The sequence below is a fragment of the Sphaerodactylus townsendi genome, linkage group LG01 (assembly GCF_021028975.2).
Source record: "Sphaerodactylus townsendi isolate TG3544 linkage group LG01, MPM_Stown_v2.3, whole genome shotgun sequence".
Taxonomy (NCBI): Eukaryota; Metazoa; Chordata; class Lepidosauria; order Squamata; family Sphaerodactylidae; genus Sphaerodactylus; species Sphaerodactylus townsendi.
This window is the reverse complement of record NC_059425.1, coordinates 26,461,566-26,488,151: the sequence shown is the minus strand read 5'-3', so window position 1 is coordinate 26,488,151 and position 26,586 is coordinate 26,461,566. Positions and strand designations below refer to the sequence as shown.

The 26,586-nt window shown below is 46.6% G+C and overlaps 1 protein-coding gene across 2 annotated transcripts; it reads left to right on the top strand.

Moving 5' to 3' along the window:
* SF3B2 (splicing factor 3b subunit 2) lies at positions 1 to 23,683 on the top strand. 2 transcript variants are annotated; one of them, XM_048515051.1, is made up of 21 exons: positions 1 to 160; positions 1,308 to 1,354; positions 4,328 to 4,399; positions 5,307 to 5,558; positions 6,140 to 6,248; positions 7,794 to 7,879; positions 9,031 to 9,136; positions 10,335 to 10,414; positions 10,649 to 10,849; positions 11,502 to 11,636; positions 12,551 to 12,631; positions 13,962 to 14,189; positions 18,032 to 18,181; positions 18,299 to 18,388; positions 19,172 to 19,279; positions 20,577 to 20,684; positions 20,829 to 20,971; positions 21,429 to 21,530; positions 22,568 to 22,667; positions 22,754 to 22,939; positions 23,418 to 23,683. In XM_048515051.1, exons 1-21 carry the CDS (start codon positions 40 to 42, stop codon positions 23,487 to 23,489), a joined length of 2,577 nt encoding a protein of 858 aa, XP_048371008.1. In that variant the 5' UTR covers positions 1 to 39; the 3' UTR covers positions 23,490 to 23,683. The 2 variants fall into 2 exon arrangements, with proteins under 2 accessions (XP_048371008.1, XP_048371017.1); XM_048515060.1 differs by lacking the exon at positions 5,307 to 5,558.
* Positions 23,684 to 26,586: the final 2,903 nt, after the last annotated feature.

The window sequence follows — 26,586 nt, the reverse complement described above, 5'->3', positions numbered from 1 at the left end:
TGGAATCTTAGGTGTTGCGCGGGCTGAGTGGAAGACAAGATGGCGACCGAGGTGCATTCTGAGACCCCGCAGACGGGGGAGCTGCCTATGCCCGCATACGGAACCTGGTCCCCCAATGAACTCCAGGCGAAGCTAGCCGAGATCGGGGCGCCCACGCAGGGTGAGTATTGCGGAACCTTTCTTTCGTGCTTGGAGCACAGGTGGTGTACGTTGTTAATGTTCTCCTATTGTTAGACCTTTGGGGGCCCGGAGCTAAATTCTGAAATTCCTAATTGGGTGACTTTGAGCTCGCTTTGTGCCTCGTCCCACCTCACAGGACGGTTGTAAACGGGACGGATGAAAAGCTGCATGTACCACCCTGGATTCTTTGGAGGAGAAACGGGATGCAAAATTAAAGCAGGGTTGTAATTTTTTGGAAACCTCTGTGCTTTTGGCAACCATTATTTTTCCTGTATGATCAGTGAATTGATTTTGGCAGAGAGGCGTGCTGCAGGCCATTCTGTGAGTCAATAGTAGGACTAACCGAGCTTCCTGCCTCAGAGCTTAGTTGCTGTTGTGGAGCGGGAGAAGATGGGTTGGAAAACCGATTAGAAGAGAAACGTTAATGTGGGGGCAAGAGAGCAAAAGTGCCTGATAAGAGACTGTGGCGTTTCTGGGCTGTTTTTAATTATGTTTCAAAAGACCACACAATGCTACGTCTGGCAAACAATGAAAATTACAATTCAAGCAGTGGGTGTAATTTAGTAAATGTATAGGAACTTCCTGAAAAGGAGCTAATTCTAAAAGGAACTAATTCTAAAAGATTTGGAAGTTCAGGAGTTGAGAGGCACAAGGAAATATGGAGAGCTCACGTCAAAGAGAGAATGAGTTAGTTGGAGCAGCAGTGGCGTAGGAGGTTAAGAGCTCGTATATTTAATCTGGAGGAACCAGGTTTGATTCCCAGCTCTGCCACCTGAGCTGTGGAGGCTTATCTGGGGAATTCAGATTAGCCTGTACACTCCCACACATGCCAGCTGGGTGACCTTGGCCTAGTCACAGCTTCTCAGAGCTCTCTCAGCCCCACCTACCTCCCAGGGTGTTTGTTGTGAGGGGAGAAGGGCAAGGAGATGGTAAGCCCCTTTGAGTCTCCTGCAGGAGAGAAAGGGGGGGATATAAATCCAAATTCTTCTTCTTCTTCTTTGCTTTGCTCAGTGTTCATCCTAGAAGAGGGGCATTCTGTAGCTATGCAGCAGGCATGATCTTTTGGAGCCATATTAGTCTCTATGCAATGCATGTTAAACACTGATATCTCCTTTGGTCATCTACAGGTGGCCGTGAGGAACTGGTGGAACGGTTGCAAACATACACACTTCAGGTGAGTCTTTGTTTCTATGTTCTAGCAATGGGGTATGCCTTATACTGGAGGGTGGCAGATTGCTGCTCAGTTTCTTGGCTTCTGACTTGCAGAGTCTTGGGGGGTTTTTCTTGTCCCTCTTGCTCTTTGATATGAAACTGAGCTGAGCTATTGTCAATATCTGGATGATGCTCAATTCATCATCATCATTAACCTTTATTAGACATACAGAGTAAAAAATATGATGCTCAACTCTATCTTGTGCTTCCAGCTGATCCCAGGGAAGCTGGCAAGTGCAGTTCAATGTAGCAAAATGTAAAGTGATGCACATAGGGGCAAAAAAATCCAAACTTCACATACACACTACAGGGGTCAGTGCTATCAGTCACAGACCAGGAAAGGGATTTGGATATCTTACTTAGTTGATAGTTCCATGGGAATGTCGACTCAACGCATGGCAGCTGTGAAAAAGGCAACTCTATGCTGGGGATAATTAGGAAAGGAATTGATAATAAAACTGCAAAGATTGTCATGCCCTTTTTTAAAGCAGTGGTTCGACTGCGCTTAGAGTACTGTGTTCAGTTCTGGTCGCCACATCTCAAAAAGGATATCGAAGAGATAGAAAAAGTGCAGAGAAGGGCAATGAGGATGATTGAGGGACTGGAGCACCTTCCGTATGAGGAGAGGCTGTAGTGTTTGGGACTCTTTAGTTTGAAGAGAAGATGTCTGAGGGGGGATATGATTGAAGTCTATAAAATTATGCATGGGATAGAAAATGTTAACAGAGTGAAATTTTTCTCTCTTTCTCAAAGTACTAAAACCAGGGGGCATCCATTGAAAATGCTGGGGGGAAGAATTAGGACTAATAAAAGGAAACATTTTTTCATGCAACATGCGATTGATCTTTGGAATATGCTGCCACAGGAGGTGGTGATGGCCACTAACCTGGATAGTTTAAAAAGGGCTTGGACAGATTTATAGAGGAGAAGTCAATGTATGGCTACCAATCTTCATCCTCCTTGATCTCAGATTGCAAATGCCTTAGCAGACCAGGTGCTCGGGAGCAACAGCAGCAGCAGGCCATTGCTTTCACATCCTGCATGTGAGCTCCCAAAGGTATCTGGTGGGCCACTATGAGTAGTGGAACGCTGGACTAGATGGACTCTGGTCTGATCCAGCAGGCTCTTTCTTATGTTCTTAAGCTGTAAAAATGCAGAACTGATGCTTGGAGGCAGTTTTGGGGTGGGTGCAGGTAATAATTTAAATCTTAATCCTGATAAGAAAGAAATAATTACAGGTGAGCCCAAAAGGCTGACCTAGGAATTAAACTGTTCCTTTGAAACTGTTCCGGCTGTGGTTGGACTTCCCCCATGGGAGTTTGGGGACGTTACTAGTCCCAGCTAGTGACAGTGTCCAGGAGAGTCTTTTACTAGCTTCACCGAGTTAGCCAGCTAAATCCCTTCCGGATCATGCCCTAATACCATCTGGATTCGATTACAGCAATGCTGTCTACGTGGGCTGCCCTTGAGTAGTGTTTGGAAACTTCAGTTGGTATAGAATGCTTCAACCAGGACATTGGCCAAATGCAATGCTATACTTCTGAGACCCAATTTCAGGTGCCTTTGCCTTCTGAGGTTGACAGGTGGAAGCCTGAGAGAGGGCCTTCTGGTTTGTAGTGTTAAGACTATGGAATTTTCTCCCTGGGGATATTTGTCTAACTCCTTCTATCCCTGTCTTTTGCTAACAAGTGAATACTTTTATCTGGCGTTCCTTAGACAATCCCTCTTCCCTCCTTCCCTTATGTTTCTAATCCATGTCAGTCTGTTATTTATGGTATGTTTTTATACTGCTCTGGGGTTAGTTGTTAGCTTCCTTGGTGGCCCTGTTTGGTAGGATATAAATCTTTTAAATAAATTACTACCTGGGCCATCCTTCTCTTGGAAGTAAGGCTGTGTATGAAAGTGAGTTATTTTTTGCCTAGTTCTGCAGGTCTTTGGAAGAAAACTGGTTGTTAAGAAAGTGGATTGGAGTGGTGATGGTGGTGTAGTGAGGGCTCTATGATGTCATTGAGGAAAAGAGCATATGTGTATAGAGCAGCCCTGGCTTAGCCATCTGTGACTTTATATGGGTGCCTGGACATTTGAAGAATCCTCTCACCTAGACACAAGAGTTGGGAAATAAGTTTTGAGTAGGCTTTAGCAGGCCTTGGATTGTATAAACACCCCTCTCTCTATTGTCATGCCAGCTGGTGAGGCCTTTTTTTGTTGTTGTTGGGTGTGCCTCCCCCATCAATCCTCCTCCCTAGGAGCAGCAGTGGCGTAGTGGTTCAGAGCAGGTGAACTCTAATCTGGAGGAACCGGGTTTGATTCCCCGCTCTGCCATCTGACCTGTGGAGGCTTATCTGGGGAATTCAGATTAGCTTGTACACTCCAACACATGCCAGCTGGGTGACCTTGGGCTAGTCACAGTTCTTCTGAGCTCTCTCAGCCCCACCTACCTAACAGGGGTTTGTTGTGAGGGGGGAAGGGAAAGGAAATTGTAAGCCCCTTTGAGTCTCCTGCAGGAGAGAAAGAGGGAATATAAACCCAACTCTTCTTCTTCTTCTTCTAATAGTGTTTTATGAATGTTGTGTCTGTAAGTATTGTTCTTAAACTGTTTAAATATTTCATATACATACTATATTTTAAATGTTGTTTTAATGTGTGAAATGTCATATTGTTGAGATGCTTTGATGTGCACTGCCTTGGGGACTCTATTTGGATGGAAAGCAGCATAGAACTATTATAAATAAATAACATCTAGTTGCAGAAAGACTTCTGCGTGTAAGTTCCCTTAGATCGTCTGTTGTCTTTTCTGCTCTAGTAGGTAATTTTTTTGTAGCGATGTTATCTGCGTCACACCCAGCTTGTTCTGATATGGCTTCCGATTGCAGAGACCATTGTATGGGGTAATCTGAACCAACCAAATACTAACAGTGGCTACTCCCTCTTGCAGACAGGGATGGTGCTCAATAGGCCAATTCTGCGGGGAGATGATGGAGAGAAGCCACCCCCTATGCCAGGACAGGTGAGTGATTCATCCAGGAATATAGTTGCAAACTTGGGCGGGGGGAGGGTGGCTGTGGAGAAAGCCCATAGTTCAGTGGCAGAGCAAATGCCTTCATATTCAGAAGATCCCAGTTCGATTCCTGGGGTCTCCAAGGTGAAGTAGCGAGTCTCAGAAATATTTCTCTCTGAGACGTTGAAAAGACATTGCCCATAAGAGTAGACGCTGGGAGGGTAGATGGGCTAATGGCAACTTTTGTGCTTCTGTGTCACATATTTTGCTGGGTATTGCTGAAAATTGGGGAGGGCTCTGTCTGCCAAACCCGCACTGCTTACTTCAAGCTTCTTTGCATCGTGTATTCTTGTGCTCTTGCCCAAAGAACAGTTCTTCCTTCTGGCTTTCATTTTGGAACATTGGGGGCTGCCTGAAGTTTTAAAATGTTTCAAAGGTTAAATTAAAGCAAGTATCTTATAGATTTCCTCCGTAATAAAATAAGGGACTTCTTTAGAAGATTTCAGTGGTCAGAGACCTACCTGCAGCCTTTAATCGAATGGCTGAAATAGTCTGAAAAATCATTACAAACAAAAAAGGTGCTCTTTAGTGGACTTGTGCAAAGCAGGCTGTTCATTTCTTCCTGTTCAGAGGTGCTTCTGGTGATGGAAAAGTAGGAGAAACGTTGCTGTGTGCTTCTAAGCCTCTCCCGACTTTTGCGAGGCAAGGGAGCAAGGGGCTTCACGCCTGGCCTTGCTAACTAATAACACTATCATAGAGTTGCAAAGTTAATTTGCCAACTACACAGTGGCATTCTTACACCCACGTGGGCCATTGTCAAAAAGAGGAACTCTTGACTGCTGTGCCAGCCCTGTGGGATGCGCAGGGCAGCCTTCAAGCCCAGGCCTCCCACGGCTGCCTTCTTTAACCTTTGCAGCTCTCCGGGATCCCTCTGCCGCCGCCTCCGATGGGGATGCCTCTGATGCAGCCCCCGCCACCCCCTCCGCCTCCCCCCGGCATGGGCCTCAACTTTCCCATGGGTGTGGGGCCCCCTCCACTGCCCCCTGGCCTGGGGCAGCCTCTTCGCATGCAGGCAGTGGATCCTTCTGCGTTGCCTGAGGAGGAGCGGCTGAAGCTGGCTCAGCAGCAAGCCGCCATACTGTTACAGCAGGAGGAGAGGGTTAAGCAGGTATGGCTGTGCTCTTTCTCGTTACGTGCACTGGCTTTGTGCAGTGCTATGAGGAATCCCGGCAGCAGGGCATGCTTTGAGCAGCTGGTGATCTTCCTGTAGTCTTAAGCAATGGACTGTGCAGTACTGGTCTGGTCGGAGGTGTAGGAGTCCCTTGTCTCCTTGCAGTTCATCCTTCAGTTCAAGGCCCATGGACCAAAAGAGTCCCTCTGAAGTTCTGTTCTCAGCTTGTGGCACTCTTGAGTATAGCCAGTGCACCCTGCTGAGTGCTTCCCTCCCTTGGGTACACTTCCTGTGAGTAGGACGTGGGGTGAAGCTGGATCCAGAGTGGGTAATGATCCAGACTGTTAACTGTAAGGTCTGCTCATGCCAGCTCTGTACAGCATGCTCCAGCTTGGCTTCCTCAGCTAGGTCAGACTTGGAAGTTCAAGTCTTCCCCTTCCCACCACCAAATCTGGCCAGGACATCCCATTAGCATTAGAAGTATCCATTTCCTGTGACCTGGGCTTTTCCCCAGAGTGTGGGTGGGGAGGTTCAGCTTCAGGAGGATTGAATCTGTGTTTCTGCACTCCTCTTCTTAGGCCTCTGTGCTTATGGAAAAGGATCGGCAGCAAGAGATGTCCAAGATGTCTCCCTCAGTACCAAGGACCGCTCCAGACCTAGGCCCGAGACCTCCGGGGCTCCCAAGAGGTGAGTTTCCTCGGATAAGAAAAGGAGCCGTGGACTGTTTGCTCAAGGAAAGTTGATAAATGTTGAGCAGTCCTGCAGAAGCCCCTCAAGGAGGTGGTGGGCCTGATTCTGTCCTGTTGGTGTATTCTTTTTGGTCATTCCTATCCTAATGAGGAGGGGCACATTTATAGCACAATGTCTCTACATTTCCCCTCTCTGACTTTCTGGAAAGGGAATAGTTTTCCATGCTCGTACTTCCAAGGTGCCTCAGTCAACTCCAAGTTGTACGAGCTTTTTTCAGTTATTTCTGGATGAAAGCAGGGAAGGGTTTTTTCTAGTATGAATCAAACAGAGCTTCGGTTGCATGAAGGGTTAGTTAAAACCTTGCTGAAGATACAGAAAAGGATTGAGGTCATCTGCTGTGATAGGTGGGCAACACATTAAAATGAAAGTCTCACAGTTCCTGTGGTATCTTCTGGGATTCCTTGACCAGGGATACAACTTTGAAAGGGTTGTCGTGGTGATAAGAAACTGGTCTGGTTTTTTTTTAAGTTCTGTTCCTGGTTACAAGGAAGTGCTAAGAACTTCTTGTAGCCCTGAAGGGCAACCTTCTTCACGATCTTATTAATGCTCTTTCCATCTTGTAGTGTTTTTAAAATTTAAAACTTGAGAGAGTTGGCAATCAAGAAAACCAAAAGGTGTCTGAGAAGTTCAGAGGAGTTCTCCTTCTAATGTGAAAATCTCTGGGTGTTTTTGTCCTGGGCATTCTAGAATACATGCTTGTGTTCTGGTTTATTTTATGCTGGCCATGGTAACCAATCTTCAACTGAAGTTGAAGTCTCCATTTTGCCATCCCAGGAGCATTTGGCCAGCTCCTTTGTACTCTGAGTTGGATCCAGTCCATTGTTGGTGTGACAACCCAGCCAGACACTTGACCCACCCTTAATGCTAGAGGCAAGGCAAGCTGAAAACCAGTACAGTGGAACCTCGGTTTTCATTGGTAATCCATCCGAAAAGAATTGATGAAAACCGAAATTGATGAAAACCAAGGCAAACTTTTCCATAGGAATCAATGTAAATCCAATTAATCTGTTCTAGGAACTCCAAAAAACATACCAAAAACACTTTTTTTGGTGAATAAACATAGTGTTTAATGCTGAAAACAGTAACAAACAATAACACTAGGACCAGCTTCAGAGCCAGTGGACCAATGTCACACCAGAAAGCTGTCCAAAGAGGTCCGTTTCTGACACCTCTTTAAGATTTGTCTGAAATGGGGCAAGACAGTGTCATTAAACAAGTTGCAGACATGGCCTGCAAAAGCTTTGTCCGGGTGATTTTTCTCCACAAATGCCTGTACCTTACTGCAGATGGATGAAAACAGAGGCAAATTTTTCACTGAAAAAATCAATGAAAACCGAAACTGATGAAAACTGAAGGCAATGAAAACCGAGGTTCCACTGTATCTCCCCCCCCCCCCCCCGAGAGCTGAGGAATGGCAGATTGGTTGTGAGTGTTGTTGCTGTGCTTTTCTTCTGGGCATTCACTTGCTTGCCTTGTTCCTAGGGAGCACTCCAGTGGGGGCGCCAATTGGCTTGCCCGGACCAAGACCTCGAGGCCCTCCCCCTCCTCCTGGAGAAGACAGTCGTGAGGTGAGGCTTGTTGCTGAGGACCTGGGTGTCTGAGCAATGGGGAAATCAGGGGGTTATATTACCTGTCCTAGTCCTCATGGCAAAATTCTCTGGGGAGGTTTTAAGTATTTGATTAGCTGGTAAGACAAGCTGACTTTGGACCTTCAGAAAATGAGCTGTGTGACATTGCAAAGGTGTCATTGGGGTCTGACTGAAAGATTGTACATGCAAGGCAGCACCGAGTACAGCTATGAAGCAAAAATTCAGGACACACAGAAGAGTGGAAACCCATGCAGGGACATGATCCCAGCTTCAGATGGAGGAATGCATTGTTCTCTCCCTTCCCTGGAAAGGAAGAAGAATTATGGTGAGCTCAGTCAAGCCTTCTGATTGGGTGGAGGTTTGGCAGAGGGAGTTCCCATGACACAGGTAATATTCCACATGAAGAGTGGAGGGGAGTGGTGGGAGCGTTCATCACCGTGAATTAGATCTCTTCAGGTCTGAAGAAGCTGTAGGAAAACCTCATTAGAGGCTGATGTCACTGGAATTTCCTCCCTCCCTCCCTCCCTCCCTTCCTTTGCTCGACTTGCATTCCACCCATTCCCGACGAGTCAGGCTCAGGGTGGCTTCCAACAACAACCACTCATGACTTTACACATGATTTTCAAAATCGTGTACAAGCCCAAAGAATTTCTAGATATGAAGGCACACTGCCTTGGGTAGGAGTGTGTTATGGATAGGAGCTGTTGAGCCAAGAGCCCCTTTCTTCAGTCTAAAAGCTTTTGGTGCCATAACTGATCAGTTTCTCTCTGGCCAGTTCATAGGTCTCCGAACACATCATGTTGCCCATAAATGTATCTATCTCTTAACCTGCCACTGTGGGTATCATGCCGTCAGGCAGGGAGTCTCCATTCCTGCCATCTTGGTTCCCCTTTGTAAATCACTCAAAATTGCACAGTTTGGTTTCCACATGCGTGGTAGTCATGAGCTGGTCACAGGTTCACTTTGAAGAGGGACGGGTAAAGAATGAGACCAACAGAATGGTGGCTTAACTGGTCATTGCAAAAGGTCCTGGTTTTGGTGTTTCTTGGGGCTGAGAGATGAAGCCTTTGACTTACTAGGGATCTCAAATGAAGCCTGTTCTGACCAGCAAGAGTTGTTTTGTTTCCTAGATGGATGACTCGGGTGTGGGCCCCAAGATCCCTCAGGCCCTTGAGAAGATCCTCCAGCTGAAAGAGATGCGGCAAGGAGAGCTCACTGCTGTGCCCAGTGGTACAGGTAATAGGCTTCTAGTCAGGTAACATATACACACCGCTTGAAGGTGTAGCAAGAGGTTCTCCCTAAATGGATTGGACTTCTAGCATGGGCTCACTTCAGATGTGGTAGCTAGTGCCTATTTAGATCACTTGAGAGTAATGAAAACCATTTACAAACAACAACAGGGAAATATTTTAGAAGTCACAGGTAAGAGGGTGTTAATGTTCTACTAGGTTTCTATTCTTCCTCCATAACGAACACAGTTATGTAGAATTGGCTAGTGTTCTCTGTGCTCAGAGTAATTCTGGAAGTTATGGATGTAAATATATTGTCAAAGGCTTTCACGGCCAGAATCACTGGGGTGCTGTGTGGTTTCTGGGCTGTAAGGCCGTATTCTAGCAGCATTCTCTCCTGACGTTGGCTTCTGCATCTGCGTGCCTGGCATCTTTCTAGAGGATCTGGATAGGGATCTTGGACACTCATCAGATCCCTCTTGAAGATGCCAGCCACAGATGGCAGGCTACAAACGGCCAGGAGAGAATGCCGCATAGAACAGCGGCCATATAAGAAGCCTCGAAAAAAACCAAGCACAGGGTGTAAATGTTTCTCCTTCTTTCCTTCTTTCCTTCTTTCCTTCTTTCCTTCTTTCAATTTCTTACTTTCTTTTCCTCTCCTTCCTTCCTTCCTTCCTTCCTTCCTTCCTTCCTTCCTTCCTTCCTTCCTTCCTTCCTTCCTTCCTTCCTTCCTTCCTTCCTTCCTTCCTTCCTTCCTTCCTTCTTCCTTCCTTCCTTCCCTTCCTTCCTTCTCCTTCCTTCCTTCTCTCCTTCCTTCCTTCCTTCCTTCCTTCCTTCCTTCCTTCCTTCCTTCCTTCCTTCCTTCCTTCCTTCCTTCCTTCCTTCCTTCCTTCCTTCCTTCCTTCCTTCCCATAGCACCAAAGCCCCCATTTTGTTTTAACTACTCATGTGGCCCTTGAATTCTCTCTAGGCGTGCTCAAAATAATCCTTTCTTTCAGAGGTGAGATTTTTTTTAAAAGAAAAAACTGAGAGCATTTGGGACAGAGGAATAGGAGTGCTTTGGGGGAATTTGGCAGAGGATGTTGAGATCTCTCTCTCTCTCTCTCTCTCTCTCTCTCTCTCTCTCTCTCTCTCTCTCTCTCTGACTCAGCAAGCAAGGGTTGTGTGTCCTCCCGCTTTTACTCAGAATTCCCCCTTTCTTACAGATGACGATATGGAGATGATCTCAGCTGGGATTTCTGCTTCAGATGCAGAGGAAGATGCATCCGGTCTGTCCAAAAAAGAGGTGAGGGGGTCCTGCTTTTTTTGGGCTCATGGGGTCAGGAATCTGATTTGTCAAAACAACCACCCTGCACTGAATTACCCAGGAAGGAGTTGCAGCTGGTATCAGCTTTTCTGTGCCAAGTGCTGTTCGTCTTCCGCTGCCCGACCTAAGACAGGAGCCCATGCAAGAGGGCACACTGTTAAAGAGCAAGGTGGGCTCCTTGTCCCAATCAAACCCTTTTTGTCTACTTCACAGAAAAATCGGAAGCGGCGGAACCGGAAGAAAAAGAAGAAGCAACAGACAGCCCAGAAAGAGGGCCCATCTACCAAGGAGTCCGAGGGGCGTGGGGAGGAGTCAGGGACTGAAGCCCCTGTGGATATAGAGTATGTCACAGAGGAGCCTGAAATCTATGACCCCAATTTCATTTTCTTCAAGAGGATCTTTGAGGCTTTCAAGGTACGATGGCACCTAGTGGCATCTTTCTCTCTTGGCCTGTTCTCTTCCCACAATCACCCTACACTGGAGGAACTTGCGGCCTTTGGAGCAGAAGGCTGGAGCCTGGAGCCTGCTGGGGACTGTGGTTTTCTTCCCCGGCATCTGGACTGTAGTGATGAGTATATACAGTAAATGTGCTTGTTTGTGTTTGGGGCTGAGGGTGGGGGAAGAAGTTCCTTTTCTGGAATTGTGTTGAGGAAGTGCCCCAGGTTTGAAGAAATTAGACCCATATTCTGTCAATAAAAAATGTTAAAAGCTTTCCCAGATTTGAGGGAAACAGCTGCCCTCCCCCCCCCCCCGCCCCAAATTCCTGGCAGATCTTCTCAGGTACGCACTGCTGTGTCAGTGACTTCAAAAGCATTCTGAAAATTGCAGAGAATGTTACACTTTTGAGTGACATTTGGGACTGGGCTTTTGCGTCTTAATATTACTAAAGGCTTTCTAAAAGAGCCCAGGTTTGTCTTCCTAGCTTTTTGGGAAATGTGGTTGGAATTGGCCATCCAGTAAAGAAGCAATTGTCTGAATGAGATGAGGGTGCCTGCCCAGCTTTCCACTTCGTGCTGTTTCATCTTTGGAAGCTGTTACCTCCAGCTGTTTGTCCTTCTCTCTGCAGTTGACAGATGATGTAAAAAAGGACAAGGAGAAGGAACCAGAAAAGGCCGACAAGGTGACCAGTTCAGCTGCCCCCAAGAAGAAGGGCTTTGAAGAGGAGCGGAAGGACAGCGATGACAGCTCAGATGATGAACAGGTAGGAGCTGTCCTGTTCTCCCCCTCCCCCATACAGGAGAAGTCTAACTGCAACCTAAATTAATGAGAAGCGGGGTGGGGGGCAGCAGTGGTGCAGCTAAGCTGCCTCCTTAGTGGTTTGCTGCATTGCAGCCAGCTCTGGAGCAAAAAGCCAACCCGCCATGGGCAGGAGCCCTTTGGGGCGGGGCGGGGGAGGGTGGGCTACCATCTATGATGAACATGGAGGAATGCAGGAGAAGATAACCAGGGAAGCCAGCACAGGGGCAGGAGCAGGCAAATGACCTCCTATCTGCCATCTGATCCTCACTATCTGAAAGGGATGAGAACAGCTGCAGGCTTGTCTGGCACTGGCCATGGGGGCTCCCTTGCATGATGGACGCATCCATAACTGTCAGAGTCAAATCTTAATGTTCCAGGACAGTCCACTGAGCTCATTAGGGAATCGTGCCCGTCTTGGGGGCTTCTAGGAGACTGGTCTCCGACGTAGTGCCCATGGGCACTAGGGAACCAGCCAGTACCTTTCCTGGTACCTGCCAAGTGCTTTTAGAAAGTGGGCAGGTGGGGCTTTTGTCCAACAGTGCTTCTGACTGGCTGGTCAGATTTAAGTGCATCCTATTAAACAGGGCTTTTGTCTTTGCTGTTGAAGAGTCACTATTAGAGTTATACACAGTCTTACTCCCTGGCATTATGCGGTTGGCTTTGTTTCCTGTGACAGCCATTTGATGGCTACATCCACAACCATGTCAGAATTCCAAAGGTGTCTGAAGGCTTAAAAAGGCTGAGGACACCTTTCCAAGGGACATCCAAGATGGATTTGGGGGATATTGAAGTTTGTGTAATGTCTACAGCTGAAATGAAATATAAAAAACCAACAGGAATAGAAATGACAGTGTGTTCTTGTCTAAACGTGCTCAGGAGAAGAAGCCAGAAGCCCCCAAACTTTCCAAGAAGAAGCTGCGGCGAATGAACCGCTTCACTGTAGCTGAGCTCAAACAGGTACTGTCAGGTGTGGGTGGGTGGGTTGACAGGCATGCACTGGCTTTAGCAGGTGAAAGAGGAATTGAAAGCCTTGCTCAGGTGATTTCACATGGTATTTCATTGGTCCTTTCTCCAAATCCTCCTCTTCCATTGCTGGTTGTGATTTGAGAGGCCTCCACGGGCAGGGATGGGCCACTGAGTCTCACAATCCAGAATGGAACATTGGGGTGGGGATGACGTCCCTCTTTTTTGAGCAGGGTACAGAGAGGTGTTGGGCCATGTTGCCTGAAGGTTATTGCACCTTTGGATGTGGATTTCCAGTTTTGATGATCTGATGTGTTTGTAATATGATTATTGATGTGAAGTCCTTGACAGGGGAGAGGAAAAATAGAGGTATTTTTCCAGGGTTTTTTTCCTGAGGCCTTTTAAAAAAATATTTCCAACAAAAAATTGAAAATTTGAGGGAATACTGAAAAAATCTGTTGTCCTTTAGAATGAGAGAAATGCTTTTGCAGGCAAGGTGAGCATGCTGTAGACATAAACTGACACATTTCTGCATCTAGAGGAATACCTGATCTCCACGAAGGCAGCATGCAGGGTATCTGTTGCTTCTGTGGCTCTTTTGACCTGAGTCTTCTGTTAGGGTTGACCTTTTTACCTGCCCTTCAAGCCACTGTGACACATGTAGCCACAGTTTGTGTATCAAGGAGCTTATTGCCCGACCTTGCTTGAGAGGAAAATGGTCAGAAGGAGGCGGGGCAAAAATGGCACCAGAGAGACAGAGAAGACGGCATCTAGCTGGAACTAAAACCTAGCAGTGCAGACATTATTTTTGGCCCTCTGTTAGCCTTTTTTTCTGACCAAATAAAACATTTTATGCTACTTATCACAAAGCTTGTGTTTTCTAACTCTTTTTTTGTACTTTTCAGATAGCAGAAATGAAGGCCCATAAGTGCATCAGTTTGTGGTTTTCTCTTAAATATTGGGTATATTGGCAGTTTTGCTTGTAGAAAACCAAAGCATTTATGAACTCCACAGTTTGTTCAAATATTGCAATTTTGTATGCTAGGCAAGTTACAGATAATGCATTTCATAATTGTTCAAGCTGTAAAACTAGTTTAAGTTTGATAGGACAGCAAGCATTGCTAATAAGTCAGTTTACCCCAACTTTAAAATGTCTGGAAATTTTACACCTAAAGATGTGATCAACCCGCAGACAGGAAGAGGTGCTCAGAGGCACTGTGATCCCATGGGTTGAAATTGGGCTCTGCCTTTGCGTTGTGACTAGATCAAGCCTGTGGGATTTGAGGCTCTTTCCCAGTTCAACCCTTTGCTTCCCTCCGCCCAGCTTGTGGCCCGTCCTGACGTGGTAGAGATGCATGATGTGACAGCCCAGGACCCCAAACTCTTGGTCCACCTGAAGGCCACCCGCAATTCTGTCCCAGTCCCACGGCATTGGTGCTTCAAGCGCAAGTACCTGCAAGGCAAAAGGGGTATTGAGAAGCCGCCTTTCGAGCTGCCTGAGTTCATCAAGCGCACGGGGATCCAGGAGATGAGAGAGGCCCTGCAAGAGAAGGTAGGAAGGGGCCACGTTCCTCTCTGGGAAAGGGGGGCTCAGGAGGGCCAAGGTTCTCTAGATTGCTTTCCAGTGAAGTCCATGTGAACGTCAGGCACTTGTTGTGGTGTCCTGAAGGGTGTCCTCACTTTTTATTATTATTTTATTTTACTTACAAATTGCTCCCCCCCATCAGATGGACTCAGAGTGGGTCTTCTCAGAAGGAGCCAACTTTGAAGGAGCGCTGAGAATCTGCCCAGAGTTCACTTTGCTCTGGCTTTGAGAGAAGACAGGCATTTTAAGAAGGGGAGGGGTGTGGAGACTCCACTGCAAATGTTCATACTAATTCAAGTGATGCTAGAGGCTCAGTGTTCCTCTTCTGGTTTGGAGGGGAAACCTGGTGTCTTTGTTTCCTTCTTGCTTGAGCTGCTTCCATGGAGTGGGTTCATCTGTCTGGCAGCTGCTGCATACTGCACAGACCTTCAATGCTGTCTTGTACCAAGTCTAGCTTTGGGTCTAGCTAGCTCAGAATTGGCTGTGCTGTCTACTGGTGACTCTCTAGGATCTCTAGCAGAGGTTGGACTTCCCCAGCACCTGAAATCCTTTTGGAGTTAAAAACACCTGGGATCAGACTTCTGCTTGCAGAGCCTTGTGATTTACCATTGAACCACGGCCCCTTTCAGAGGATACTTCTGCCTGGTTACTGCAGAGTGTCTACAGTCCCTAGCCAGAGTTGAATGTGCTAAAGAAGAAGAAGAGTTTGGATTTATACCACACCTTTCTCTCCTGTAAGGAGACTCAAGGTGGCTTACAAGCACCTTTCTCTTCCTCTTGCCACAACAGACACCTTGAGAGGCAAGTAGGGCTGAGAGAGTCCTGAGAGAACTGTGACTAGCCCAAGGTCACCCAGCAGGGTTGTAGGGGAAACACACTTGGTTTACCAGATAAGCCTCTGCCACTCAGTTGGAGGAGTGGGGAATCAAACCTGGTTCTCCAGATTAGAATGCACCTGCTCTTAACCACTACACTACACTGGCTCTCTGACTTTTTGCTGACAAGAACTGAATCCTACACCTGGTAGCAGTGATTCAAATACTATGTTTAGCTTTCATGGTCTTTGGAAGGGTCAGGAGGTGTACAATACATTGGCCATTTTCAGTTCTTCAGAAGACATAAGTCCATTATGTAATGTAAAAATTTCGGCTTTACCAGACTGGCCTCCAGTCTCAGAGAAAACAATTAAGAACTTAATTTCATCTTTGGCATCTGGCAAATCACCAGGTGAGGATTTAATTCCACCTGACTTATTTAAATTTTTTTCCAGTTGGTGGTCTCCAGTGTTAGCCAAGGTATTTACTCATATTAACAAATTTGGTATCTTCCCCAAAGGCTGGAAATTAAGTATAGTGATTCCAATCCACAAAAAAAAGGTGACAAAACCGATCCAAAAAGAACTTTCATCGACCAGTAAGCTTATTAAATACGGCCTCAAAAATCTAATACGGCAAATTTTATACAAAAAATTAGAAGAGTGGGCTACAGACAACCACCTAATATATCCACATCAAGCAGGTTTTAAAAGAGGACAATCTCCCCTTGACCACTGTCAAAGCCTTTACAATCTGCCATTTTCAGGAATAGAAAGCCCTACCAGAGCCTTATATGTGGCTTTTTGTAGATCTGGCCATTATGGCTTTCGACATTCAATTGACAGAAACAGACTCTTGGTCAAAACTAGAGAAATTAAAAATCGATCAACATTTGTTATTCCTTCTTCGTGAATTACATACAGACACTCCAGGCTAGGATTAGAGTTGGTATGGATGGGCTCCCTAACAAACAAGATATCAATTAAACGGTAGGTGTAAAGCAAGGCTGTGTCCTAGCTCCACTACTTTTTAATCTCTATATAAACGTATATAGTACAAAGGTTATCAGGACCAGAATACATAGCCCCCTCTATTAACCAACAGAAAAAATTTCCATCCTGTTGCACGCAGATCTAACATGGTCCTAATTTCTCAAAACCCGGATTGGGATTAAAAAGACTGCTCAATAGCAGTTTGGGTGAATATTGCAAGCGCGAGGGAAAGCAATTTCCATCAATTATATCAAAACAAAGGCAATGGTATTTAGGAAAAAAAAACCGGAAAAACACTCCTGGACGATACAAGGAATTCCTATAGAGCAATGCAGCTCATTTAAATAAAGAGGAATTAACTTTAGTGAGACCTTTAAATTGGAAAAGTACACTTAGGAACTTTAAGAATCCTCAGCTGGCCATAAAAATAATAGGGCAATTATGAGATTTCTATTACTCAAAAGGTGGTTGTCTTGTAGATCCAGCTGTAAAACTTTTTTCGAAAGTGCAAAGTCATCTCTACATATGTTATATGGAATAGAAGTTTAAAGGGGTTGGAATGACCTTATACTCAAGACACTGGAATCCATTCAGAACCTTTTTTTTAAGACGGATCTTGATGCTGCCAAAGGGAACACCGGGCTGGCACTAATGAGGGCAGAGTTAGGTTTTACCATCATCAATTGAATCACGCGGCCCATCTTGCAATCTTTGAAGGTTGCCTGGAAAAAAAAACCAGCTCAGATCATAAGGAAACCTTTGGTCATCGGGGTCTTTTACTCTCCTGATGACAAAAAAAATAAAAACCGCTTCTACCTTTTTCTCGAAAAAAATTCGATCTCGGGTACACTATTCCAGATGATCTATTAAGAGTTTCAACATCCAATGCTGAACTCCGAGACTGGGTGTGTACAGAGAGAAGATGCCAGAATAAACAGACAATTAATAGTTCAGGACAAAAAAACTGCCGTTCCATGGTATAAACTATTATTTAAAAGAGATCATATTAGAGCTACATATCTCGACCACTACACTAACAAGAAATCTAAGAATAGCTTATACTTCTATTAGATTTCAATCAATGCCTTCAGCAGTGCTTAGTGGCAGATACACACGAGTACCATTTTCCCAGCGTATACTTTTGTATCTGTGGAAAACAAGAGCCTGAGGATCTCTTCCAACTACATACTCTCCCTGTCCTTTATATTCTGGAAATAAGTGGAAAAGGTTTTGGAGCCAATACTACCTAGGGACAGCTTTTTTTGTCCTGATGATGAGAAACTGATTTTCTTATTATCGGATATTGATTCCTATGTTCTCTTATAAGATGGCTCTCTTTGCCCCATGCTGGCTACGAAACTACGAGCAAAGCATTTTAAAGCGCTGTTTGAACTAATGTTGTAAAGTACTGGAGATTAACTTAGATCTAGCTGGAAGAAGCTGCAAAAAAAAACATCTGACGTATTTGATGGGGCATTTTAATTTAGAGATTGCGAACACTAATAATTTATATTTTAATGTAAAACTAAATTATTGTTTTAATTTAAATTATTGTTTTAACTAAGTTACTGTTTTAACTGCATGTATTTTTGTATTGTTATAGCCAATGGCTCAAACAACAATAAATACTTGACTTGACTTGACATTGGCCATTGTCAGTCTGGCTCCACAGATTCCAGCAGTGTTTCCTGCTCTTGTCCCACCCAATATCCAGAACTAAAGCATTTTTTAAGAAGCTGAAATTCTGCAGTTGCATGGAATTGTAGCGTACACACCATCCTATAGTACAGTTGAACCCATGGTTTCAGCTGTGGTGATGCTGGGCATATATGCCTGCTCCTAGAAGGCCGCCATCTTTTGTGGCAGGCATCGTTCGGTTGCCTGTCATCTGAATTGTTCCCCGTTAAGAAAAGGCTTAATCCCTTTCAAGAGTGTGATGAAACCTTTCTGCAATTTTGTAACTTTCTCCCTTGCATTCCCCCCCTCCCCCCTGGCCGCTTAGGAGGAACAGAAGACCATGAAGTCCAAGATGAGGGAGAAAGTTCGCCCCAAGATGGGCAAAATCGATATCGATTATCAGAAGCTGCACGATGCTTTCTTCAAGTGGCAGACCAAGCCGAAACTGACGATCCACGGCGATCTGTACTACGAGGTCAGTGCCTTTTGTGGCCTGACCCAAACTTTCCCCTTGTGGGGTGCAGGGGAGGAACAGGGGCCCAGGACAGCCATCCTGGCGATTCCTCCACTGATTCTTCTCCTTTTCTGCCAGGGCAAGGAGTTTGAGACGCGACTCAAGGAGAAGAAACCAGGAGACCTGTCGGATGAGTTGCGCATTGCACTGGGGATGCCTGTGGGGCCGGTGAGTGGCAAGAAGCGAGGCTGACTTTTGCTTTGCCGAGAGCTTTTCGTTAAGGCCTCGGAGGCGAGATGGGGGGCGAGGCCAGTTCCCTGACCTGCCCCAAAGAAACAAAATTCTTCTGTCTTGAAAGACCACGTTGAAAGAGCTTGTAAATTAAGATGGAGTGTGCATGTGTACCAGTCTCTGCTTATAGATCAACATGACTTTTAAAGAAAATGTTCAACTTGCCTTTTCTCTTTTTCGCCCATTCCTACCCACTCGCACTCCCTCATAGGGGCCTTTGAAATGTATTGCAGTATGTATAGGTTCAGCTGTTGGCTTGTTCGATTTATACCCGGCGCTTTGATCATAAGCAGCTTACGTTTTAAAATGCAATATTAACTTCAGCTTTCCCCTGCTCCCCACCCTCCTAATATGTCAGGCCCAGTCAGAATGGCTGTTGTTTGGATGGTGAGTGCTCCAATGCTTTCGTGTCCTGGAAGCCACACAGGGAGGAGCAGAGGGCCATTCTGTCTCTGGGGTTGTTCTGTTCGTGGTTTGGAATAGCAGTTGCCTGGCTGGGGACGGGAGCATTTTGGGGGTTGCTGTGAGGTGCTTGAACAGGGCAAGTCATGACTGTTGGTTAGAATAAGATGGGGAGGCGCTGTTGGTGGGCAGGGCTGGCGTGAGGAAGGGCGGTCAGTATGGAATGGGGTGGTGAGGGATCGGGATTGGCGGAACCAGGATCGCATAACAGGAACGGTTTTTGTGGGCTAATGCTTTGTTCTCTTTGGGCTAATGCAGAACGCACACAAGGTGCCGCCTCCGTGGCTGATTGCCATGCAGCGCTACGGCCCGCCTCCTTCTTATCCCAATCTGAAGATCCCAGGCTTGAATTCTCCAATCCCAGAGGTGAGTGTGGATCATCCTGCTCCCCTGAGTAGCTGCTCCCTTGGCCCAAGGCAGGAGGCTTTTTAGGAGCTAACTTCTAGAAATACAGAGTAGAGAGTGTTAGTCCATGGAATTGGGGATAGCTTCGCTCGTATGATCCTTTGGGGAAGGAGGTTCTATAGCAATGGTGGCGAACCTATGGCACTCCAGATGTTCATGGACTACAATTCCCATCAGCCCCTGCCAGCATGGCCATAGGTTCGTCACGTTCTATAGCCTGGCCAAGTTTGCATGGAGCTGCTTGCTTTTCCAAAGTTCCAAACCTGCCAAGGATCACCCGGATCACTGGAAACCTTGCTTAGGTTCACCTGGCACGACGCAGGTTATTTGCAGATCCTCTCTGCTTCCTGAAGGAACTTGACATGTTGGAGTGGCATAGCTGAGAGTCCTGGGCGTTGGCACGGAGCATGTTATTGGGTCTCTCTTTCACCTTTCCGGCCTCATTTGCACCAAGTACAAAGCAAATACAGTTTTTCAAAGTGTTATATGTATTTCAATACGTGTCCCTCTTCTGGGGCCAGTCAGTCTAATTGACACAGAATTGTAAAAACCAAAGTTGGAAAGCCACTTTCACTGCTTGCGGATGTTGTCCAGAATGAAGAATAAATGATGCTTTACAAAATGCACTCAAGCTCCTAAATGGCTTCCACCATGCATTTAATACCATTCACAAAGTGGAGCAGCAAGCTTCATCTTTTGGTAAAAGCGGCATCTGCAGAGTTCAAGCTGGCTTCCTACATAGCTGGCTTCCTACATGGACCATGAGGCAACTGCAGCCTGTCAGTGTGTCCCCTTGGCTTGGATGCCGCCTCTTGTGAGGCCACCTGGACTGGGCCCACAACACCTCCTGTGGTGGGGAACAGTAATTTCTGCTCCCATACGAACCTGCTGTTGCTTTAGTCAGTGAGATGTTTATGTCAAATCTGAGATATCACCAGCAGAAACACTGTAGCAACTGTCCCACTGAGGTGGACCTCCAGGGCTATAGTGGCAGCCACCCTTGCCCTTTGGGTGCTGAATGCTGATTTGTATGCCCAGTATCTGCTTCCATATCTCTTCAGTACACTTGTGGTTCAGACACAATCCTGATTCTCAAAAAACTATCCAGTCAGTATTAGATCAAGGGAGTTTTGCTGGTGTTTGGAGACCATGTGGCAAAGTAATTGCTTTAAAGGACTGCCATAGGTTTCCTTCCAGGTTCCTTCCATCTTTGATTGAATGAGGCAGCCGGTGACCCTTCTATCTCCTTTCTTCCCAGGGATGCTCATTTGGGTACCATGCTGGGGGCTGGGGCAAACCCCCTGTGGATGAGACTGGGAAACCTCTCTACGGAGACGTCTTTGGGACCAACGCAGCTGAATTTCAGGTATGCCTCTATGTCTGGGAATACCAGTTTGGGAAGAGAACTAGCGCCTCCCCCCCCCCCCCCCCCCGCCTTTGTGTAGCATATGCTAGATGCTCTACAGAGGATTTGACAGCAATGCACACTTCTGTCTTTTCCACTCCTTAGGCCAAGACAGAAGAAGAAGAGATTGACCGGACACCGTGGGGGGAACTGGAGCCCTCTGATGAAGAGTCATCAGAGGAAGAAGAGGATGAGGAAAGCGATGAAGAGAAACCAGACGAGACAGGCTTCATTACCCCAGCAGACAGGTAGGTGCTGCCTCTTTCTGCCGGGTAACAGGATTTAGAGGATAGTCTTGTATTTTGGGGGGGGGGGGGGGGCGGATTTAAGCAGGACTGATAGGTACCAGCTAGATCAGGGGTGTGAAACATGGAGCCCAGAGGTTGGATTTGTCCCATCGAGAGGGTTTATCAGGCCCTCGAGCTAGTTGAGGCAACCCCCCACTCCCAAGCCTGGCTTCCTAGGCCAGTTTGGGAATGGGGGGGGAGTATCTCAATGGGCCTGTAGGCCTGATAAGCCCTCAAGCCGATATAATCCCCCACAGTGTCAATCTGGGCTGGGGAGCCTGCCTGGGCAGCCAAGGCAGCCACCCTTCCCCAAGGCCTGGCCAAGTCACATTCATTTCATATTCGGCCCTTGTGACAAACTAATGAATTCCTCATCCTTGAGCTAGATTTTTAACCACTTGACCTGGTCTCTCCCTAGTGGCCTGATCACGCCTGGCGGCTTCTCGTCAGTACCTGCTGGGATGGAAACGCCCGAGCTCATTGAACTGCGTAAGAAGAAGATCGAAGAGGCCATGGATGGGTAAGTGCTGAAGGGTCCCTGCAGGAACTGAAGGGGCAGATATTTGGGGAGGCAGAACTTAGCTTTGGTGAGGTCTGTTGGCCTTTGCTCCAGCCATCATTGCTCCAAAGGTAGCATTAAAACAGCAGAGACTGTGATTCAGGAGCACCTGTCCCTCTCATTAGAACCTCCTTCAACCAGACAATTGAAACAGTTGTTGATGAACAAAGATTTATTTATTGCAGGTAAGATAAGTCCCGAACAGTACCAAGACGTCTCTGCTGCCCCAGCCGAGACGTTGCTATTTTAAAGTAACCAGCGTGCCCATCCCCCCCCCAACGTACAATTCCACAGCTGTACTACAGACCAAAATATGTGGCCTTCACTAGCTAGCAGAGGAGAGATAAGAAGTCAGGAAGCGGCAGAATAATACTTCCACACAGCAGATTCACACAGACCAGAGTTCCCATCCCCCAGTACTCAAACCAACCCGACACCTCTTCTACATCACCATCCTAGAGAGGCCATGTGGGTAGCATGACTGAGTTCACCTCAAGGAGTGGTCTGGGGCTGACTGTCAGAGTACTTGCATCTACAGGCTGTCTAGGGAAGCAGGTCTGGGGAAGCATCATTCTTGTCATGAGAAGTGGGCCGCTGTTTTCAGCAGAATTCTGTGTGTTAAATGCTCCAGCTGTCTCACACATGTGCAACAAAGTCAGATGGTGGTGGTTGTAGTAGTTGTCTTTATTTACAGTCAATGACCAAGTACAGTCAGATGGTTTAGTATTCAGCATCAATTTTTCTTATAATCAAGTTTCCATGCCTTGTGAAATCTTGTACTGAACTCTTGAGGCAGGGCATGGATTAAGTGGGAAAAGTAGGTCTCCTGTTCTCTGTAGAGTCACTGCCCACGCATTTGGACAAGGCAAATGTAATCATGCAAAACCAGCGAATGCAAATTTGGAGAATGTGTGTGATATGTACTGTAATCTCTGTTCACGGCTTTGTCCTATCGGCTGTGAGGATGATGATGTGGTGTTTTCTTCTGTCCTCTGCAGCAGTGAGACGCCACAGCTGTTCACTGTGCTTCCAGAGAAGAGGACAGCAACTGTGGGCGGTGCCATGATGGGCTCCACCCACATCTATGACATGGCGACAGTAAGGAGGAGATGAGTTCTGACTGGCAGTGGGTTACAGTGTTGTTCCAGGTTTTCCCATTTGACCCTCCTGCTGTCCCCTTGCAGGTAATGAGCCGCAAAGGGCCAGTGCCAGAGATCCAAGGCGTAGAGGTCGCCTTGGCCCCCGAAGAGCTGGAGCTTGACCCCATGGCTATGACACAGAAGTATGAAGAGCATGTGCGGGAGCAGCAGGCCCAGGTGGAGAAAGAAGACTTCAGTGACATGGTAGCTGAACACGCTGCCAAGCAGAAGGTGCGGTGGTTTTCTTAACCTAATGTGTATTCATGTAAAAGCCTGCTGTTACCTGTCAGTATTGACTCCTGGCAGTGGCTGTTATGGAATGTTGACAAGAAGTGCAGTTCCAGTGAGGGAAGTGGAACATTTGGTGTGACAAGTGGGCAGCCTTCATACTCGATTTGGGTGGCAGGAGATGCTCTGGGTCATTGAGAAAGAGGTGATAGACTGGCTGTGCCGGGGGGGGGGGGGCAATAGTGGGCTGAACAGGAGCAATTTCCTCTTTCAGGGCAGAGGTGGAGAAAGGGGGCAGAGGACAAAACTGTGGGGCAGAGGTGGCAGTTGCTATTGCATGCCTGGTGGGAAAGAGGGGAATGGCAGAAGAGAGATATTCAAATATGTGTGAATTTTACTGCTATAAAAAAAAATCTGGCAGTGACCTAAGGCCTAGTAGCGAGAGGATTCTGTGATCAGCTTTCTCTCTGTTCTCCCACAGCAAAAGAAGCGGAAAGCCCAACCCCAGGACACCAGAGCGGGTGCCAAGAAGTACAAGGAGTTCAAATTCTAGTTCCAGCTTCTGTCATTGTTTTGTGTTGTGTTTGTTTTTAAACCCCTGTCCTTCTCTGTCCCCACACGAGCCTATTCACAGCCAGAGCCTGTTCATACCTGAATCGCTGTGCTCTCATTGCCTCTGGCTAAGGAAGTAGATTATTTTGTAAATAAAGTCGGAGCTGCTCTCTGGAGCTCTCCTTTTCCAAGCTAGGGACAGCTGTCTTGTCCCACTTCTGTACTGTTTTTTGCACTTCTGGAGGCTGGGAATAAAAGGGTAACTTTGGGCCAGGATGGAGGGGAAGCCAGACTTGGAATACGGAAGGTCCTTGCATAGTTTTCTCCCATTGAAACCCTTACAGGCCGTCCCTCATTCCCAGCACAGCATCCAGGCCAGTTACGCCGCTGGCAGTCCTTTTCCTTCCACTGCTGATGCTTAAAGCCTCTGGGGCGGTCGGGGTGAAGTAGAGTTAACGAAGCAGCAGCACGTGAAGGTTACAAATGAATGCGTGGAAAAAATGATGGTGACGTTATGCCATCTGTTCAGGGCCTTTCCAGTCTCATTTGATCTACCAAGTTAAGGTTTCTGCAAAAGGTCTCTGTTCGCCAATGCTGCACACCAGGAAATTCCAAGAGATACTAATCCTGAATGGCAGGAGCACTCCCTCTCTCTCTCTCCTCCTCTCTCCCTCCTCCCCCCAGCTATCACAGTTGCCCTGTTTCTTGTCTCCCATAAGTCTTCCATCCAGTTCCTGAGATGCTTCCCTAAATTATTTTTCAGAGACCAGTGGATATGGTAGGCAGGGGTGGGGGTTGGGGATTCTCTTCCAATCCCTTTAGCTTCAGTCTCTTTTCTCCTAATAGATATTAAAACATTAGTGACTTCCATTTCAGGCCAGGTGTGAACACTAGTAATCCTTGTAAAAACCCATTTCATGGCATGTTAACTGCTATGAACATCATTCATGTAATTAAGTGGAATTCTTTGTCAAGGATTTGACACTCTGTGCCCAAGAGGGGGCAGCATATCCGCACCACTGGCTTGTTAAATCACATCAAGGTTTTTAACCCACAATTGGGGAGGGGGGAGGGAGGGAGTGCCTCTCTGAATAGAGCCACTCCCTCCCCTGCTGTTTATGAAGAGAACAAGTATTTCTGTTCGTCTTCTAGCTTCCAAAGCAGAACAGAGGACTGCACAGTCTTGTTCCTCCAAAGATGATAATCAAGTTCCAAGGCTAGAGTGGTTCTTTGACATTCTGACTAATGGGTACTTCTGTTCTAAAACAGGGGTGTCCAACTTTATCCTCCAGATGTTCATGGACTACGATTCCCATCAGTCACTGCTAGCATGCAGAATTGGACACCCCATTCTAAAACCTGTTCAGCATAACAATAGACTCATTCAGAAAATGTAAATTGTTCTAAACAATACAGAAAATTTGATATGAATCCTGCAGTCCTCTGTTGAGCAAAATAAAAACCCAGTGGCGCCTGAAAGATGAACAGTACTTATCCCATCATGAGATTTTATTAGCATTCACCTCCTTAGGTACAATCCTGTGTAGCTATGGGGAGTAAATCTCATTGAAATTTGTCGGATTTATGAATTAAACTGGACACTGTAATTGTAATACCTTTCTTTGCCAGGAGAGGGGGCCTTGGTTAAAGCTATCTTGCTTTCAAGCAGACCGTCCCACGTTCCAGTGGTGCTTGCTTTTTTGCAGCCAAATCACAACCACCTCATGGTGACCCTATAATGTTTTCCGGGCAAGAGATGAACAGAGGCTGTTTTGCCATCCTCTGCATAGTCCTGAATGTCCCTGCTGGGCTCCCATCCACATGCTAATCAGGACCAACTCTACTTAGCTTCTGAGATGTGATAAGGTTAGGCTAGCCTGGGCCATCCAGGGTAGGACAAAGTAAGTATTGGTATGATCTGAAAAAGGCCGTGGAGAGTTGCTGTCAGGCAGTGAAGACAAGACTGCCCTTGATAGGCTACTTATCTGATGGTAGAAGGGCAGCTTCATGTGTGCACTTTCCATAGGAGGAGCCAGGCTTCCGCTCAGCCATGACTGGGTCCAGATCTCTTGCTGGAAGTATGTGGTGTTACATTGAGAGCTAGCATGGCGTAGTGGTTAAGAGCAGTGGATTCTTAATTGGTGAACTGGATTTGATTCCCCACTCCTCACCTGCTAGGTTACCTTGGGCTAGTCACAGTTCTCTCTGAATTCTCTCAGTCCCACCTACCTCACAAGGATCTGCTGTGGGGAAAGGAAGGGAAGGCAAAGAAGCTATTTTGAGATTCCTTAAAGGAGAGCATGGAAATGAACTTTTCTTAAAGGCCAGTAGGTTTGCTGTGGGCTAGAGATCTTATTCAGAAAACGTCTCATGCAAAATGTGCCACAAGGTCTCTTCCCCCCTCATTGGTTTTACTGTAACATGAACACAGCTGTTCATGCGCCTCTGGAACAAACTGGGGGGTGGGGGGGTGGAGGCACTACAGAATTCCTTTTAACCCCTACCTTCATTAGCAGTGACTGCACATGCATTTTTTATGTTGCCCTTCCGCCTTCATTTTTGGAAGGGAGCGGCAGATCTGCACCCTTCAGTACGTTAGCATTCATGCAAAGTTTTGTACTCCTATCTCAGAAATTTATTTTTAACACTAGGAATTCAAGCAGGGTTCCAGAGGCTTGCCTGAGGCTGCTGTGGCCGAATCCTAGGCCTGGTAAGACGTGGAGATAAATTTTCTATCACTTCCCATAGGACTTACTCCTAAGCAAATGGGCCTTGATGAGGTTTGAGCCTGAGGCCTTGCAAGTCAAACTCTTAGCGGCTGTGCTACCCTCCTTTCATGCTTTTTCTGTCCATAAATGTCAAAACTACTGAGAGAGCCTGGTAGAAGCCTGAATGTGCCTGTGTGTGTATTTGGGCTGTGAAAGTGGAATGTGCACAGCTGGGGTCGTATGGCATGTCCCTGCTTTTCGGATTTTCTCCTGTTGTGTGCCAGCTGTGTGGATTTTTGCCTCTGGCTACCTTCAGTGGCAGATTGTCTGCTGCTTCTTTTCCTGCCTGCATCAGTCTGTCTTTCAGTTCTCTAGAGACCGGGCTACAAT

What these genes read in the sequence shown, in the direction of transcription:
- SF3B2 (XM_048515051.1), top strand. Translation starts at nt 40, where the DNA reads ATGGCGACCGAGGTGCATTCTGAGACCCCGCAGACGGGGGAGCTGCCT. An exon ending in CTGGAGAAGACAGTCGTGAG is followed by an intron (nt 7,880 to 9,030) that starts GTGAGGCTTGTT and finishes TTTGTTTCCTAG; the next exon opens with ATGGATGACTCGGGTGTGGG. An exon ending in ACATCTATGACATGGCGACA is followed by an intron (nt 22,668 to 22,753) that starts GTAAGGAGGAGA and finishes GTCCCCTTGCAG; the next exon opens with GTAATGAGCCGCAAAGGGCC.